We start from the raw sequence: 20,949 nt of genomic DNA on the forward strand, positions 1-20,949 counted from the left end.
GCATAAAGAGCCCAATTAGATAATCATAGACAACATTTTTACTCCTTTTCTTCATTTCGTCTTTTCAAATTGGAAGCCTAAATGCCTATGACAAAGAAACATTGTAACTTACTCGGTCTTCAATATTATATTAAGTTGTCAACATGTTCAGTTTTATAGTTAAAACCTTCAACTTTTAATTGTAAAAGTAGAGAATTAGATTGTTTGATGATTTTGCAATTATGCTCTCCAATTAAATGTTCGATTTAGCGACTCTTTGATTGGAAAACTACTATATGGTACTCATATGCTAATTATTATTGAAGAGTTTGATGGTTTGAATCCTCACATGGAACAATTAATCATACCAAGCAATATGCATATTACTCGATTGATCGATTAACAACTTCAAATAGCCTATAGGTAAAAAGGTTGTTTCCAAATTTTATCTAAATGATAGAATAAGAACTCCTGTCTTTGAATGGGGTGATGATTTCTAAAGATAAAAGTGTTAACCACTCGATCTAATCATGCTACTTTAAAATAACCAACGGTATTTATGATATATTTGTATGACACTTGATGTTTTTTTTCTCCTTATATAAATTATAAATAAATTCCGATTAATGTGTTTCTTTTCATACACAAACTTGGGCCTCAAATCGGAGTCCTAAATTTGCCATTGCAATGCACAAACTAAAATCATCATTAAACAAAATAGTCCATCATGACCCAACTATTCTAGATCCGTCAGGCTTACCCCAATTGTTCACACTAGTCGGTCCAATGTTTTATAATGAAAAAATGCCGACTGTTGAGGACTTGAGATGCGCTAGATACAAATGGATATATTTGCATGAGATTACAAGGCATATCCTTTTTTTATATAAACAAAAATTTTTTTGACTAATTATAATTTTAAAAATTATCATTATTATATTAAATATTCTACTTTATGTATAAAATTTTGATCTTTTAAATCTTCTAACAATAAAATGTAAATTCTACAACCATCAATATAATGAATCGGCCGATGCCCAATGGTGAGCAGAGGCGGGCTAGCCGATTGATGAGGCGGAGGTGACTATTTTTGCATGTTTATATTACAGTATTTGATTGTATATAAGATGAGATATAGCTAGTTATTAGATTAAAATTGTCCGTTTGACGGTAATATTATAATTATTAAATGAAAATATTATTATTAGTAAATTATATATGTAATGTTTAATACTTGTATACCATTAAAAACTAAAATATAATAAATTAGTGTTATTAAACACTTATACCCGGCCATTGGTCGAGGATAATGATCGAACACAGACTTGAATGCGAGTCATTAATTTCAATAGGTCAATTGTTACCATTAGAAAAAAAAAACATTTTTAAACAATACGTAAATCTTAATATACAAAACTTTAATGGCGAAATAAAAAGTTGTAAACTATCTTGAAAGATAATGATTAAAAGCTTAAAAGTTTCATGGTGCAAATAAAAAAAGACTAAAGCAAAGTAGCATGAATTATTAAACATAAAACTCTAATGGTAAAAATAAAAAGTTTCAAAAGATTTAGTAGTCAAAGTGTGAGACACTAAAATGTTATCCCCCAACAAAAATATAAATCAAAATATAATATATAAAACCTAAGAAGGCAAGTTGATATCTACAAACACGCTAACTAACAAACCGGAAAAAAAAAACCTAAGCAGGCAGGCAAGTTGCTGAGCCAGCTGCCTGCCAGCCAACATGCTTCACTATTCACGCGAAAATATTTTAAATAGTATATACCCAAAACAAAAATATAAATCAAAATCCAAAAAGGCAAGTTGATATCTACACAATACGCTAACTAACAAACGGAAAAAAAAAACAAGCAGACAGGCAGGCTGCTGAGCCAGCTGTGCCAACCAACATGTTTCACTATTCACGCTAAAGTATTTTAAATAGTATATAATATTATTAGAAAATATTATAGTAAAATGATCAACACGTATTTGCCTTAATTATCTGAAAGTCTAAAATCTAATCTAATATATATGGATACTTTGAAAATTTTGAAACAGTTAATTAATATTAGTACTAGTTAATCAACTCGGGTTTAACCCGGACATGTTAATTAAAATTTTAAAATATAAAATAAATTAAAACTTTTTATGCTGTAAATCTAATAATTCAATTAAAACAATAATTATATAGTTAATAAATCAACTAAATAAAAAAAATACATTTTATTTGTAATAATATTACATAAGAGAGATTTTTTATTCTTTAAATAAATGATTGATATTTTAATTAAACATGTAAAGAACTATTTTTATTTTATTTATATATATATGACATCATAATTCAATAAAAAGAATTTTTAAATGAAATATGGATTTGGCACATCAAAATCTTTCTAATAATACCTATAAAAAACAATCTTGTTTTATTATATATAGAGATCTATCTAAGTTTTGAATATTTTATAAACGTATATACTTTAAAAGTTTTGAATTAATTAATAATTAATATCTATAAACTCTTATCTATACTTCTATATCTATATCTAAATCTATACTACTATATAAAAGCAAATTACTCTTCCCCTTAAAGTAATTAAGACTTTGAAATGACCATATTACCCATTTTATTTATTCACTAAAATCTTCACCTATATACATATAACTAGTGCTCAGGCCTGTCCATTGGACGGGTAATCTCAAGACATATAAATCTTATAATAATTATGAAACAAAAAGTGTATGACCAATATCACAGTTTAATGAATACGAAAGCTAAGGAAGAAACATATGAAAATTAAATCTATATAAATATTGATTTCAGTTTACCCGTTTTTTTTTTTTTTTTAACTTTAGTCAAATAAAAAGAGAAACAAAAAGTTTATGATCAATATCACAACTTAATCAATACGAAAACTAAAGAAGAAACATATGAAAATTAACTTAATATAAATATTGATTCCAGTTTACCTTTTTTTTTCCCTTCAGTTTTAGTTAAATAAAAAGAAAAACAAAAAGTGTAGAGTATATAATTTGCAAACTATATTAAAAGAGATATTAATAACAATAATATAAGAATTCAGTGTTAAATAATAATAATAATGATTAAATATGAACAAAGTATATAAATAAAAAAACATTTTTGATAATCGATCGTAGCTTTTTTTTGCCGTAAGTTTTTTCTTAGGGTTGAGAATATGTGAAGGTTTTTTATGTGTTATATATATAGATAACAATAATAAAGATTTTTTTATAAGATTTTTTTTTTTAAAGGTTGGTCATTTTTTATTAAATAAATTTTAAAAAAAGAGAGTAGTAATAAGAAGGAAGTATTATGCTAAAGGAGGGGGATTAAGGGTGCCAAGTGTAACCCAACCCCCTTTATTAGTTATATTATAGATACCCTTAATAAAATAACTTACACCATAAATCTTGCAACCCTTAAATAACCATATTAACCCCTTTTACATCAATTAATTAAGATTTGCCACCACCACCGCCACCGTCGTCGCTACATCGTGCGGACATCCATCCAGTAAAGCAAATGGGTCTTTTCCCCCTTTAAACTTTTAAGCCTTTGAAAAGTCAAAAGTACCGTTTTATTAAAATGCTAAAAGTCAATTACTATTGTTGTAGGCAAGGCTCGAACTATAGACATATTACTTATAAAAAATCCATCTTATCACTCCACTAACTATTGTCGGTTCGTTAAATTTCCTTTAATTAAATATATGATCTTACTTTCTTTTGGATATAAATTAAAAATTATTTATAACATACATCCTTAAACGCTTAAAATAACTGCACTACCTCATTACATCGATAACAACTTTTACATTAATAACCACACCGCTACTAGTCTACCACCATTTGTTTACGCCATCGTCGTTGCATTGTGAGGGTACCATTCTAATTAGTAGCAATAATATTATTAGAATAACTTGCCAATAAAGATGCCAACTAATCTTAAACTAAATGAGGTGTACATATACATGGGAACTTAAAATGGGAACTTATATTTACAAATAGACAAATTTTATTTGATTATGAGATTAAGAGAAAGTAAAGATGGAGAAAAAATGATACTGATGTTATAATATTCTTTTTATATATTATGATTAGACATCGTTATTTACAATATTTTATAAAACTTTTTGTTTTCCTTTTTCTAAGTTATAAAAACTTCAATGTTATGTTCTTAAAGTTTTTTAAGAGAAGGAATACAAAAGATTACAAACTAATTATTTTCTTAAGTTTATTTTACTTATGGAAAAAGAATAAATTTAATGAAAATGATTTTTTTTTTCTTCTGAAAACTCTCTATCATGAGATAATTAAAAAAAAAAATAACATCATTTACAATTATTTAGTTTGTTATATAATAGACTCAACAATATAATACATTATTTATTGTCCATCCATTCAAATATCTACATTACCTTTTCAATGATATACTACCGCCGCCACTTCATCACCACCACCACCCTCAGTCCCTCACTACCGTCATCATGAGTCGTCACTCACTTCTCAAATCTCAATGTCTCCACCATCATTATTAACCCATGTTGCAATTCACTTCTGATATTCCATCAGTGTCATTATCATCACGTCGTAAATAATAGGTGGAAATACGACAGTTAGCATCAATTAAAAACTAAATGGAAAATGATATATTTTACCTGATTAATCTTTTTAAAAATCTATCTAACTATAAAATCATAACACTGTCACAAAATTTAGTTATTGGGTAATAATTATTATAGTGTAGACCCCGTTAAAACGATACCCTTGCACCTTTAAAAATGAGAAGTGATAATCATACCACATATTTTAATGTATTTATCACTGTATATGTTTCAAAGCATACTAAGGTGGTGTTTGTTTTCGACTTAATAAATTAAGTCGTGACTTAATCAAAAATACTTAATCCATTAAGTCATCAAAAGTGTTTATTTTTTTGACTTAATAAACAAAAGATAACTGTATTGACTTAATCCATATATACATTACTTATCCATTCAATCACTTAATTAATTCAGTCAGTTAATGGTTAAAAATAAATAAGCCCTACTGATAAAACTTTATCAAGTTTTTTCACTCCCTTTCAAAAAAAAGACTTTAAGAAAAAGTTGGAAAGTAAAAATAAATAAATCATGAGTGACAATAACTAAAATTTCAACTTTACTCTAACAATCACGTTCTACATGGATTTCCACACCCACATTTTGACTCTCATTCACGTACTTCCTTTCCTCTTCTTGATATGCGCCTTTTTTCAATCAAACCATTTTCTACCCTTCTAATCAACAAACCCAATTTCAAGAATTTAAAACTCCCATCATCAATGTCAACAATTTCTCAAAACCCCATTTTAAAAAAAGAAGAAGAAATTTCAAAACAATTATGGACTAAATTCAATAAATTATCAATTAATTCACTTTATACTCCTTTTCTTGTTTCTTTGGCTTCTGGGTGTTTAAAGATTGATACTTTCCGACATTATATTGCTCAAGATGTTCACTTTCTCACATCTTTTTCTCATGCGTAAGTCATAACTTTTGTTTCTTGTTTTTTGGAATATTTTTTTGGGTTTTTTTAGGTATGAATACACAAGTTTGAATTTTTAATAAATTTTGTGTGATTTAATATAGATATGAATTAGCTGAGGAGTGTGCAGATGATGATGATGATGATGATTCTAAAGCTTGTATAGTTGAGTTGAGACAAAGTGTTCTTAATGAGCTTCAAATGCATAATTCTTTTTGCCAAGTAAGATTTTAATGTGTTTTACTTTTTTTTTTCTTTTTTTTTTTTTTAATTTTCTGTGACACATTACAATATTGATGGTAACTTGGTAAGTGGGGTGATGTGAATTTTGTATGTCTATACATTGCTATTGTATGTATTCAGTTACCTTTTCATTAAATTTTAAGTATTGTTGTTGACTTGACTGACTACCATATAACTTGCCAATAAATAGGAATTGATTGTATGATACATAGAATATAAATTTTTGAGAGCTGGATATACACAATAGCAAAACGAGACAAGGTTAAGACGTTTTTATGCACTGTCCCTGTTTTATAAAATGAAAGTTCAAACATGGGATATAATGGTTGCATTTTATCCAATGCCATAGCTAAGTGGTCACATATTCAAACATTGTTGTTTGCATAGTTAATATGTGACAATATTGGTCTATGATTTTTAAGATGAGATAAGTTATGGCCTTATGGGTACTACAGAATGGAAATCATATGCCATTGTCTTTATATTGGTCATTTAAGTTTGAACTAAGTTTGCTGATCACTTTGACTCATGATTAAGATACAAACTTGAACTACAACGGGAATGATTGGATCCATTTCACATAACATTGTAGGGATAGTCAATAAATTAACACTGCAAACATTATCGATTTATCGGTCTATGATGATTTGGTTGATATAAATCAAGTTATTGGTACTATAAAATGAGTAGTCACTTGCCATTGTGTTTTGAATTATTGCTAATGCTTGGTTATTGGTACCAAAATTTGTAAGGCTCGAATGTGCAAGTTCTCAAAACTTGTTACTTCAGTCATGAGACCATTATCAAACTTGTTTATGACTTTATGTCCTGCACTCCTGCAAATGCTCATAAATACATCTTAGTTCTTATTGTCATTGACTCATAAAATACATTAAAAAAAAAATTTAACTTTAGCATTGGATTATAGTTTTGTTATTTCGTATGACTATATGCACTTAGCATACTATGTGATGAGTTATATTTTACAAAAGAGAATGATCTAATGTTTTATGAAACTATGAATCAAAGGTCTCAATGATCCAAAGGCTCTGTGTGGACATGGTTTTCAATAAGAAATGGCTATTAGATATGTTTTAAGAATTGCCTATGCCTGTATGAATGACAGATTTATCTTATACGAACCCATTCCATACTAGTGTGCATGTGGTTACATATGCAAACATGTGACTTTCTTGTCCCAAGGTTTTTAACATTTTGGATAAACATCAAACACCTTTCCTAAACTTAACTTTAAAGCTTCTTTGCTAAGTTAAGATGCCAAAAACTTGATTTTGACTCAACATAAACGGACTAATATTTGGCTAAAAAAGTTGATCTGCGCCTGCAAGGCTGCATACACGGTCAACTGTGTGCGCAACCGTGCTCCTTCTGAGCAGCACATTTAATCTAGTAAAAAAGGCTTTTACATACCATTTTACTCACCTCTTGCATACTTATTCCTCCACATACTCGGTGGTTTTTAGCAAATATATATCATTTACATTACTTTTACCATAGCAAGAGAGGAAGTGTAGTGAGCTTGTTCTTGTAATCAATATTTCTTACAATTCATTGTGAGCTTCATACATGTGTGTGTGAAGTTCTTGTGTGGAAATCCTAGTGGTTAGGATTTCTTTTGTATTCTTGTAGTGTCAAGGGTGTATAATCTAATCTTGAAGTGGCAAGATTATTGTTATAATCGGATTCTCTACCAGATTTAGAGAAATATAGTACTAAAACTCTCGATTGTGAACCGGGGAGTGGATTAAGGTGGGTTTGTTAACACCCATCCCTCATCCCTGTGACTATACATTGTGGTATTTGCTTGGTGATAACTGATAACTTTCTTGCTCTTAGCTTTTACATCATATTGCATCTTATTAGAGTGTAGTTATCGTTGTTTGTATCTCTAGCATTGCATGAAATGTAACTCTTTGATGCATCTTCTAGGAATGGGGTTTTGACGTGTCCAAAGAAACTATACCAAACTCTGCAACACTCAAGTACACTGACTTTTTGTTGGCAACAGCTTCTGGAAAGATGGAAGGAATTAATAGTCCTGCAAATCTCACAACGCCTTTTGAGAAAACAAAAATTGCAGCATACACTATTGGAGCAATGGTTCCATGCATGAGGCTTTATGCTTTTATTGGTCAAAAACTCCAGTCGTTGATCGATATTAATGGCGATTGTCACCCATACAGGAAGTGGATCGATAATTATTCCTGTGAAGCTTTTCAGGTTTCTTAAAAATTTATGATCTTTGTTCTTTAGCAACCATGCATCCATATTCATCTAGAGGTAGAAATTTCGACCGCTTCACCTAAATTTGGGTCACTTTGGGCTGTATTTTGCTTCCAGTGGGACGAAAGTCTTCCAACGTAATTACAAATGCTTTAAAGTTTATAATGTCATATTTACTTAAGTAATTATATATAAAAGTTCAAGTAAATGTACAAAATAAGTGTAGATGGGTTATCCAAAGCTGACTGATTCGTTTTAGTCCACATGAAAAACTTCTTGTTGCCCAACCCACATGTCCGCTTATATTGGCACAAGCTAATATTCTTTAAATATTTAGGCAGCAGCTCTCCAGACTGAGGACTTGCTGGACAAGTTAAGTGTCACTTTGACGGGTGAAGAACTTGATATCATGCAAAAACTTTACCATCAAGCAATGAAACTTGAGCTGGAGTTCTTTTTAGCTCAACCTGTTGATAAGCTGACAGTTGTACCATTATCAAAGGAACACGATTCCATTACTCTTTTTTCTGATTTTGATTTGACATGCACTGTAGTTGATTCATGTGCAATTTTGGCTGATACTGCTATGGCTACATCACCAAAGTCGGGTCAAAGTCTACCCGAAAGTCAAAGTACTTGGGAAGCATTATCTAAGCAGTATTCAGAAGAATATGAAAATTTAATGGAAAATATGTTGGCATATCAGAAAGGTAAATCATCATATGCTTTTGTTTAACAATAGATGCACAAAACTGGGTTGCATTAAGGGTCAAAACATATAAGCTATGGGTTGGGATTGGGCATTTTAAACCTCTTTGACCCATTTCTTTTTTAGCTAAATTTTAATCTGACCTGTTTGAGATAAAATATAACCTTAATAGACCTCATTCACGAGTTACCGGTCGCAATTGTCAGCTCCATGAAGCATGAAGAACTGAACAATGAACCGGAAAATTCGAATCTTTTGTTTGAAAACCGTCTTTTTTGTCTTTGAAGCGGAGAAATTCGACTATGAGGGACTAAGAAAAGCACTTGAACAGCTATCAGATTTTGAGAGAATGGCAAATACAAGAGTTATTGAATCAGAGATACTCAAGGGTCTGAATCTTGAAGATATTAAATGTGCGGGGGAGCATCTCAAATTCCAAGATGGTTGCATTGATTTCTTTCAGGACATCACGAAGAATGAGAATTCAAAGGTGAATGTTCATGTTCTGTCCTTTTGCTGGTGCGGTGATCTTGTTAGATTTGCCTTTTCGTCAGGTACTACTAATATTGCTAAATCTTATTATTGCATCATACTTTTCTAAATGCAATTTGAAATTGTTTGCTAGTGACAAAAAGATGGTAGAAGGAAAGAGTGCCAAACACTCTGCTAGCTAGCAATCCCTTTACCCGTTGCCTTTGCCTAGCCTGCTTGCATGTAAGCATATAAATGGTCAGTCAACAGACTTGGTGAATAACAGAGCTGAACACTGAAGTACTAAGCCCTGAACCGATTGGCATATAGTACTCTGTAAAATAGGGATGCCTTTTAATCACATCTGACATGTCTATTCCAATAAAATCTATCAAATTAATCAGTACTCCGAACAGCTAATTGTACAGGTACCTATTATAATACATGTAGCTGCAGCGGTCTATAACCATACATGTACTCGCCACTTGTTGAACTAATATCTTACTCACACAATATTCATGTAATAATATATATACAAGTAACTAAGCTAACGCATAATCATATATTCATATGCCCTGACTTATATAACTGAAGCAAGCTGAGCCAACTGGATCAACTGAGTCGACTGTATCAACTAAATCGACTAATTCCACTGAATTAAGCGAATCTACTAAATTAGCAACATTAACTAAATCAAATATTTTAACAAACATCAATTGAATCAATTAATTCCAACATCAAATTAAGTCAATGAAGTCATCTAATTCAACTAAACACGTAATCATGTAACTAAAATAAACTTACTCAACTGAAGTGCTGAAATAAATGCGTATCTGTATACTAATTGTACGACATATTACCGCATTTTAGTTCCTTGTCTAAACGACTCATTATTCACATACCCATATTCATCTTAATATATTAATCTAATTTAAGTAATAATAATAAATAATATGGTTATAAACTTGTAATCATATCTTGACACTTTTACTTACAAACATGATGTTTAACTATAAAAACATCATTCTTGAAAAATTACTGATACCGAAAGACTAATCTCTTGATTTCCTTGAATCAAAGGAAGATTCAACATGCAAAACTAAACATATATTTTCAATTAGGCATTTTAACATACAATGTAAGTGCATAAATTATCTTTGCTATTAAATCCTTTCTTCATCGTTTTATCTCGACCAAGTTTGAGGGTTAACCATATTCAATCATGAATATGGTTACTACCTCTCAAAATCAATAACTATAACACAGATGCTTACTAGCAAACACCATTAACATGAACACTTCCTATTATCACGAGCTATACATAGTGATAATACTAACACTAACAAACTAGAAATTAAAGGTAGGAAGAGGTTTATACGTATTGTACATTGAATTAGATGACTTTCTTAGGCACCTGTTCAAGGTTTTCAAGGTTGAGACCCACTTGCTGTAATTCGGATTTAGTACTTGTGTCCTGATATTCAAGACTTGTGTTGTAATAAAGGTAAAACATTTAACAAAAACTCACTTTCTGTTCAAAAATACACTCACACTGTCTTAGTCTTGGTTTGCTATAAATAAAACACATCAATTCTTGATCCTTGTATGCTTAAGTCTAATTAGTTTGAAAATGGAATGGTCATATGGCTCAAAACTTGGTGTCTCAAAAACACGCCAGTGACTTTAAAAAGTTACAGATGTTATACAACGCTTCTGTTTAGTAGATATCAATTTTCACTGTATACTTTTTTTTTATTGAACAGCGCACACTGTATTCTTTTAATGTCAATGATACGAAATTCATATTAAGATGTGTTGCCATATTGACCAGGAGGTATAGACAACTTGCACATACATGCAAACGAGTTCGTCTATGAAGGCTCTCTATCTACTGGCGAAATTATGAAAACATTGGAGTCCCCTATTGACAAGCTTCAAGCTTTTATAGACATTCTAAAGGAACGTGACGAACATGACAAAAAGCTAACTATCTACATTGGAGACTCAATTGGTGATTTGCTTTGCCTTCTCGAAGCAGACATAGGCATTGTCATTGGCTCAAGCTCGAGTCTGAGAAAAGTTGGTACCCATTTCGGCATTTCCTTCATGCCTTTGTACACCAGTATAGTCATGAAGCAAAGAGAGTTTGTAGAAGGAAGTGATTTTAGTTGGAATAAACTATCTGGAGTTCTATATACAGTTACTAGTTGGGCCGAAATACATTCTTTCATTCTTGGTTGTTGAAAATCATGTTATGTTGATAATGTAAGAAACATCTTTACATGTAACAAAAGAAAGATACAATATCTCTTGTATATTATCACTGCTTTGTATGGATGTTTATTTTGATTTTCGTTACACATATGTTTGTGTAAGAAATGATATTAACTTAAGGTTATAGGTTAGTTAGGAGGTATATATAGATCTTGATAAAGATTTTTCTTGTTCTTTTTCAGTTTTTTGACTCTACGCAGTAAGTATAGTATTTGATTTCTAACCATTCTTTTGAACACAAACATGTTGGCTTATTGTAATCTCTTTGGCCGTGATCTCGTGACTGGTCTGCAAGTGCAAACTCATCGCGTACATCAAGAGGATTTAAATCGACTCTCCTTTGCACGGGGGACCTATCCTTTCTCGTATATGGCCGAAACTAAATAGCCGAGTTCATATATATTGCGTTTGCCATGTCCCCTGTTTGCATATTCCTGGATCCTTCACTCAATGTTGATCATTGCTTATTATGTCAACATTCTAATTAAGAACGGTAGATTGATATGTCAATATTCTACTTATTGTACATATAAATGGATACCTTATCAATCTATATGCAATTTATCAATTTCAATTGGAAATCATATAGGCATACATGCATCAATACTATACGTCCGCAAGTTTTGTATATACCATCATTTACTTAAATCTTTTGTTATCAAAGATGTTTCTATCACACTCATATAGTCATATATAGTTCAAATATTTAATAATTCAAGAGAAAATCATAGTAACTAAATACAACCACTGCTTGAAGTATTGATGTAGACACATTGCTCTTGTAGATATATTTATTTCACATGCATCTTATTAATGAGGCAGCATTTGTGTTGAGGAATAGGAAGGATGAAAAGATCTTTATCCGGATATAGATGGGCTACACAATATTCTGATGGGATACACTTGAAAAGATCTTTAGCCTTTGATTGTTTCCATGTGTTGCATGAGTCCAAAACAGCTGAGGCAGATCAAATTCAATTACTCAAAAAGACCATGAAAGCAATACATACTCTTTCTGTTAACACGTTGTTTCGTAAGGGGCAAGACTATATAGTGTCAAAGAACCAAAGTTTGGTACATTTTAGCTAATTTTTTGGCCAATGGCAAATTGTCATGTGTCATTCATCATTTCTTTCCAAAAAGTGTCAATTCTTGCCAAATATATAAGTGTAGTGTCAAAAATATCAAAGTGCCAAGTACTAGGTAAAAAAGGTGTTTCCACACCTTTTAGTCACTCACCAATGCTCATTTCTATCAGCTTTATAGTGCCGATTGTACTTGCTAAGAGGATTTGCTAATTTTTGTCAAAAGTTCGGGGGCATTGGAACCACAAAACCAAAAAGTGCCTATTCTAACTGATGTAAGGAACGGATAAATTTAGCCAATTACACAATTATCCTTAAGGGATCAACAACAATGTCAATCAAGAAATCTTGTAAAAAGTATAAACATCCACAATGATTAAGTCCTTTTTTTTTTTTTCCATTTTCATCTCACATTTTCTAGTATAAACAAAAAAAAGTTTTTGAGTTGTTTTTTTCTTAAAAGAAAAAAATTAAAAAGTGATTAAATAATGGATTGAGATCCTCTAAATTTAAAGACAATTTTAATAGTAAAGTTAAACGATTTTGACTTTTGAATTAAAATCAAGAGTCAAGATTCAAGTATGATATTTGAATCTTGACCATTAACTTTCAATTCAGGAATCAAATTCTTTTCAACTTTAATAATAAAGTTATTTTTATTTTAATTACAATATCATTATACTTGTACACATGAGTTTAATTAAAAGAGGAAGTACATGTCATGTATCAATCCAGTCATGAATATAATGAAATATTGAAATTTATGTTCATAAGGAAATGTTAGAAGCCTCCACTAAAAGAAACTCAATGAGTGATATGATATAATATATCATCATATATATAGTCTTTTACAATATACAGAACATAGTATATATAATATTTATCATCAATTATAATGGGATCCCTTACCCACCCCACTCCCAACTCATCCCTAACATGGACAGGTTCTTTCTCATGAGCAAGTTGAAACTCAATACAGGACCCTCTGAAACACAACATACATGCGATATATACCTTATCTAATTGGCAATATTAATATTTTATCATGTTCTACAATTACAGTATCACGCATTACCACTTATTGCTTAGTAATTTTTTATAGTTTTTTTTTTTAACATATCTTATTTTTTACTGTTAAGTTACATGAATGTTTGAATAAATTACACGATTCTTAAATTATGAAAAGTTAATTAATATTTTTAAGACGTGGTTGAAGTTTTCATAATTAAATTTTAAAATTATAAGTGATAATATCTATAATATTACTAAAAGAATAGGTTGGAGGGTACACTTGGCATCCTGTTAAGCTTTTTTTATGCCTAAAACTCATGTTCTAATTATTCTAGAGCTCTTTATTAATCTAGATTGTTTTTTATTTTATTTTTTGTTTGCTTATTAAATATATTTATATAATTATATTTATACTCTATCATAAATTTTTTTTCTATTAAAACAAATCTTTTTAATTTAAAGATATATAATATATCCCTAAAACTCTCGCAATAAGTTATTATATATACAATCTAATAATCATTCTCATTCATATTATTCATTTCCTTTTATCCTTAATAAACAAATTAAAAGTTAACTAAATTTCTCAACAAGAAAACATACGGTTTTTTCTATATTACTTTATGTAACACCCCAATAATTTTAAAATAAATAAATTAACCCCTTTTTGTAGTTTTGACATTAAAATAATTTCCCAGTATTTTATTTTTGGATATGGGGTTTATTTAGTTGGAACTTTAACGGATAGCGGGTAAAATACCCACTATTTTTTATTTTGGGTCGTGGCATTACAAGAGGGTGCCAGCCTCCCATCTTTTTTTTCTTAGTCACATTTTCACTTTGCTCCCCACCATTTCTTCATGCATTTTCTTCCTAATTCTTCAAAAATCAAAGCTTAATTCCTTCAAATTCAAGAATAGAAATCATAATAATCATCACCATCAAATAATCTTCATTCAAGAATTGAAAAGTTAGGGTTGGTGGGTTTGGTGTGGTTGCCGAAATTCTAGAGGAAGAAAGGAAGAATAGAAGTGTGATTTTGATTGTTTTCAAGTATGTTTATCCTAATTAATCAAATCCTTCAACAATAATAATAATAATTACTACATTCAGTTAACTAGTGACTTGGAAAATTGGGCGTGTGTGTGTGTGTATGTGTCGAACCACACCAAGAAAGAAAAGAGGAAGGAACTTGATTCTAGTTGTTTAATTTCACTATAGTAGATTACTTCTCCAAGGTAAGAATTTATTTAACCTAGTTTTGATTCTTGAGAAATTAGGGTTCATGTATTCACCAAATTTGGGGGTTTTGGGTTGGATGATAATTTGGTTAGTAAATTCCCCATACTCTAATTACATTTTGATATATAAACTTAGTATTGCATGAACTTATTGGTTTGAGTTGTTAGTGACCATTATGGTCAAAATGAGAATTTGATAATTTTGAGCAATAAGATGAAATGGCCACATGATGGTGGTAAAATGAGATTTTTAGCAAAATGATAGATATTTGAGATTGATGGGTTTGAAAGATTGAACTTTGTTAAGTGAAACTTGAATTTAAGCCAATTCAAAGAAATTGAGTTTGAAAGAATAGGAATGCTAGTTGAATTGATGGTGGCTATGTGAGCTAGCCAAGTTGTGAGTAAAGTCTTATGCATATTGTATTGATTTGCTAGGTTGAAAGCTTTGCACTTGTTGTAGCATTCTTGATTGTTGTTAGTCGCGAAGGAGGTGAGTACTCTTGCATACTCTTATATGTGCGTTGGGTCGATTACCATACGATGGTGGATTCCATGTGTGGTAATCGATTCGGCGTTAGGACCTAATTTGAGGTCGGGGCCTAAGAACCCCATAGTTGAGATGAGATAAAGGCCTAAGAACCTTTGAGGCCTAAGAACCTCTTGAGATTATTGTTTAGCGTATATGGATCCATGTATGTTTTGTTAGCGCAAAAGTGAGTATGCAAGTGATGATATGACGGTATCATTGGCTACATGCGATAGTCTTTTGTGTTTTTGCCCTCCTTCGTATGTACAACTGTATGCAAGTTTACTCACTAAGCATTCGCTTACTTTTTAGTTGTTTACCATTTTTATAGGTAGTTCCGGAAGAAGGAACTAGTTGTTGATTTAAAGCTTGAAGTATTAGAAGTAAAGATTTTGCAAGACTTGGAGGTATTTAGGTCATTCATGGATGAATGACAATCTTATGGTTTAGAGGCTTAGTCATCCCTCTCCTTATGGCTCTTGGTACATTTTGTTTTGATAGTCAGTCTATTGTCAAATTTCTGTAAATGGTCAAGTGTGGTTCCATGAATTTGCAAAACTTGTATTTTAACTTAAAAAGCGTCAAAATGGGTAAGATGACCCATTTACTTGTATAAACTTGGTTTGTATAAATGGATGGTATGGAGACTTTTGGAAATGTTGTGTTAGATGATTTATGTCAAAACTAAGTTGCTAATCAGTCGTCGGAAGCTCGGTTTTGAGAAAAAGGGTCGAAAGTTGTTCAAAGTGTCAAAAGTACGAAACCTGAAGAGGACGACCTTTGTGCAGAGGACGGCTCTTGTGGACGGCCTCTGCAGGACACAAGAGCCGTGCTCCTCTGTAATTTTTACACTTTTTTTTTTACCGAGGCTTCGTTCGACCTTTCCGGGACCTGAAACTCATACAATAGACTTATATTAACATTCTAAGAAGGTTCAATTTGTCATTTTTCAAATTTGAGAACTTTGATTTTTGGCGAAAATTGGCTTAAACTTTCTAAGTATAAAATTGTATAGCTTGTTTAACATGAGTTTTCAAATGATTGTATGTCTTTCGAGTTAATATGGTTTGGGGCGTTTCACTTTAATTTATTTTTGGCATTTTGAATGTGTTTATTTATTATTTGATATTGAATTAGTATGTCATTGTTATTCTTCATCCCTTTTTATTTAGTTTGTTCCCAATTGTACTTTGATTATGACTTTTTCTTTTACTACAAAATGGTTTATTCTTTTAAATTTGTTTTGTTCATGTTTCGTTATTTTTCACTTATTTTATTAACTATTATTTTGATATTTATCAAATAAATATATTTTGAAGCTATCCATCAATCGGATGAACATGAAAACTGATAAATTACTAAATAAGTTAATAACATAGATTAGAAACATTTTTTCACCAAAACCAAAACACGTTTAAAATAAAAAGTATGGTAATAATCAGTAACTATTTAAACTTCAATAAATAAATAAGTGGAATGAACTAGTCTCTATCTAAACTCTAAAGTTAATCTTTTTCCATCTATTTGTAGTATATTGACACTCACTTAGTGTTTTTTGATTTTATTATAAACTTTTTGTTTTATTAGAAGATATATTTAACATAATATAAGAACTTTTTAGTATTTTAATTAACTAGAAATAAAAGGTATAAAACCATGTTAAGAGCCACTTCGAAACAGATTCCTTCAATTCCATGTTTGAATGTCGGAAATCTTCTAAGTAAAATCAAAATCAAATAATTATAAGTTTACAGAGTAACTACGCTGTTGTGATTCCCAAGAGCTCACGACCTCTCCTAATCATTATACTAATCACAACTTTATAATTTTATTACCAACAATACAATTTTGTAATTATTATTGTAATTTTATTATTATACATCATTTCATTAAAATTTTAAAAGATTTATAAGAAACTAGTGGAAACCAAAATATTATGTGGATATCCGTTCTTATAGTTATAGTAAAACTTATAATAATACTAATTACTAAAGATATAAGTAACTACAAGTGTTCCATCGGAGACCTTAAAATCAAGATTGAATCTCTTGAGAAATCCGTTAACCTAACTATAAAGTCATGAAAAACTTTCTATTCTTTAATTATTATTATTCGTTATTATTATTGTTTTTGTTATCATCATCATATTACTAATTAATATATGTTATATGTAATATATTGGGTTTGGCAAATTGAAAATTTAAGAAGTTGATTTTTATATACGATGTAAAAGTTTTCTTATGCATGTTATTACATCAATTACTCACACTCAACGCCATCAACAGTCTGCCATCACCACAGTTGCTGTCACCACTAAACCGTCTCCACATCGTACGGGTACAATGCTAATATATAGTTTAAGTTTATTTGAATATAACCGGATATAGACAAATTAATTGATATTTAAATGGTATATTGGCTAGAAAACGGAAAACATATAATATTGCATAGATTAATTACTAATATAGTACTTCCCATTATAGCTCAGTGGTTGAGCACCAACTTTACATGTTGGAGGTCTCGAGTTCGAGACATGGGAAGGACATTTACACTATGTCCTTGAGTTATATTTTAAAAGAAAGGAATTGAAATGATAAGATGGGAAGAGAAGAGATATAATCCTTTCAAATCATCTCAAAAATGGGAGGAAGCTTTTTAAAACAAAAACAACTAAATAATTCTTTCAAATCATATCACTTCATTTCACAGTGTTAAAGGAATTTCACAATAAATTAAGTCCTTTAATGAAACAGGTTTGAGTCATGCAGAGGGGGCATGGTTTTATTCCAACTAAATGTCGTGTCTTCAGGCGGTTTAGTTGGAAGTTTCTCCTCCACTAGGTATTGAGGGTGAGGGGCTCTCTAGCGCGGACCCGGTTAAGACAACGTAAGCTAGATCCCCTGTTACGAGCAAATGATCTACACCTTTAAAAAAACAAATTACTAATATAAAACGTTATACTCGTATATATTATTATTGCGAGTAAAGAATTTTTTAGGATTAATAAATTTTACTTTAAACAAACATTATTACAATGTATCCTCAAATTATACATTTTAGTTAGATTAAGAAAGCGTTGAATATTAATATACATTAAAAATTAATATGTAAAAGTGAAATGGTAGATATATTATTGTGATGATGATTCATTAATTTGGAGGACGTTAAAAAAGACGAGTTGTAAGTGTAAGAAAACCATAGTCAAATTTTAGTAATTATTATTATTTGTTATTAGTTTTATTAATTATAGTGTGAAGTTAAAAAAAGAAGATGATGTAATCAAAATAATCTAAAGATCCTAATTCAAAATGACTTTTCACCTAAGGGTAATGATTTATTTAAAAAACAATTTAAGAAAGATATAAGTTTATGATGGGTACTTATAAATTTTATTTAACTGCTTTTAAATTTTTTTTGAAACAAATCGGTTTAATGATTTTATGTATTGGTTATGTATAATATATATTTTAACTAAATTGTGGTCGAACACTAGGTTTCGAACTTTCGATCCTTTCTGATCTCACTCAAGTACTTCATTATTCCAATAAAAAATAATGAACGAATTGCATTTTTGGTTCCTGTGTTATCACACATTTTGCAAGTTTGATACAAATATGTGCAAAGTCGCGAAACCCATCCCTGTCATATCACACTTGTTGCAATTATGGTCCAAACAGATGGATCCGTTTATTTTCTACCGTTAAGGACATCATGTGCCTCTCACGTGAGGGGCAATATTGTCTTTTCATATAAACGAGGACTGTTCTTTCAAATGCATATATTATCATCATAATCAAATCACTTACATTTGTCATCAAATTACATAAATATATAAGTTTTCTTCTTCAATAAAGCATCATCAACATCCAAAACAACATTTTTATCTCAATGATCAGCCATATTTTCAATGGTGGCCAATTTTGAGGATCTAGGAGTAACAATATTCTCACAAGAATTAACGGTTTCGGTTCCATTACATTGCAACCCTTCCAAATTTGTTTTCTGAGAATCCAACGATCGAACACCCAAACCCAGCCCTAAAAACGCACCATCAGGTCCCACATGGTGGTCGGCCACCAGCCCAAAGGTGGGTGATGGTGGTTGAAAAGCGGCGGTTGCTGAATTATGGTTTTTACCTAAATTTTCAACCAAAAAACTATCCAAAGCTTCCACCTGAGATTTTTTCCGCAAACCCAAACCAACCCCACCCAAATTCTCCCCCTCCCCATCAAATAATTGATCGGAATTTGGCTTGAAACTAACCGGAATTGGAAAGGGCTGAGCGGCGGCAGAATTAGGGTTTTTACCCCAAATTCCGGTTGAACCATCCCCCTGAATCGCGACCTGACCCTTTTCCATCAAACCAGAAACTTCCCCAGCCCTAATCGCTCCTCCCCTGCCTTCAATTGATCAGAATTTAGTTGAATAGTGGCCGAAATTGGTGGCGGTTGTACAGTGGTGGTTGTTTTTGGTGGCGGCTGCAAAGGAGGAAAACCCTCCTCAATTGAATCCGTTTTTGATGATGATGATGATCTAAGATTGTATTTTGATTGAACATAAGATCGATTAATATCAATATCTTGTGAAGAAGATTGATCTCGAAGCTTCAATTGTTGAAAAACATCATTATATCTCTCACCCTCAAAACCGTCCACTTCAACTTCTATATTTATTGATTTTTTTTCACTTCGTTTTTTGGGTTTTGGCATGATGTATTATTTTTGAAGCATCTGAGAGATATCTTTGATCTGGCTGGAATTAAATGAATTTGGTTTTATGTAAAAACACAGAAATACACAAAAATACATAAAATAGTAATTTGATGATGATGATGATATATATTTTGGTTAGTTGTAGAAGTAGTCCCGTTTATATGAAAAGACAATATTACCCTCACGTGAGGGGCACATGATGTCTTTAACGGTAAAAATAGACGAATCCGTCTATTTGGACCAAAATTGCAACAGGTGTGATATGACAGGGATGCGTTTCGCGACTTTGCACATGTTTGTATCAAACTTACAAAATGTGTGATAATACATGGACCAAAAATGCAATTCGTTCAAAAATAGTATAGCAAATTTACTTAAGGGAATGATATATATCTATAACAGCTTTTAGCCATTTACTACTGTTTTATATAGTTGTACACTGTATAATATAATATATAAATTTATCATGAATTAAAAAAATAGTGTTGTTAGATATATCACTACCCATTTACTTGTAAGAAGTCAAAATTGATTAAACATGTAAACTTTATAAACCTTGATTACCACTAAGATCAGAGAAAGGAATTAATAACTTTTAATTACTTAATTTTTTTTAATTACTTTATATTACATTCCCATTTCTCTCACCAATCAACCTCCAAATGATCCATGATCTTTAAATTATTACAAGAATATTATATGTTTTTCTTACCTTTATTATATGTATTTTTGCTACTGGGAAGAAGGTTATTGCACATGCATAGATAAATAGATAAAAACATCATGCATAATACAATAACACCCTGGAGATAGGTCCCATTATTTTGAATAATTGTTTTTCCCTTATTAATCAATCATCACTCCCTCCCTACCCCTCCATCACTTCATAACAAAAACACCA

General features: G+C 30.7%; 1 protein-coding gene across 1 annotated transcript; it reads left to right on the forward strand.

Annotated features, from left to right (window-relative positions):
- Positions 1–5,205: 5,205 nt before the first annotated feature.
- On the forward strand, positions 5,206–11,558 carry LOC122582608 (bifunctional TH2 protein, mitochondrial-like). Its single transcript, XM_043755025.1, has 6 exons — positions 5,206–5,526; positions 5,634–5,751; positions 7,723–8,013; positions 8,354–8,726; positions 9,013–9,279; positions 11,028–11,558. Exons 1-6 carry the CDS (start codon positions 5,246–5,248, stop codon positions 11,438–11,440), a joined length of 1,743 nt encoding a protein of 580 aa, XP_043610960.1. The 5' UTR covers positions 5,206–5,245; the 3' UTR covers positions 11,441–11,558.
- The last annotated feature ends 9,391 nt before the right edge of the window (positions 11,559–20,949 follow it).

This window comes from Erigeron canadensis, chromosome 1, assembly GCF_010389155.1.
Source record: "Erigeron canadensis isolate Cc75 chromosome 1, C_canadensis_v1, whole genome shotgun sequence".
In the NCBI taxonomy this organism is placed as follows: domain Eukaryota; kingdom Viridiplantae; phylum Streptophyta; class Magnoliopsida; order Asterales; family Asteraceae; genus Erigeron; species Erigeron canadensis.

Excerpts from the sequence above, each read along its gene's own strand:
- LOC122582608 (XM_043755025.1), top strand. The coding sequence starts at position 5,246 with ATGCGCCTTTTTTCAATCAAACCATTTTCTACCCTTCTAATCAACAAA. Across the intron at positions 8,014-8,353 it reads ATTCCTGTGAAGCTTTTCAG|GCAGCAGCTCTCCAGACTGA; the intron begins GTTTCTTAAAAA and ends TTAAATATTTAG. Across the intron at positions 8,727-9,012 it reads TATGTTGGCATATCAGAAAG|CGGAGAAATTCGACTATGAG; the intron begins GTAAATCATCAT and ends TTGTCTTTGAAG.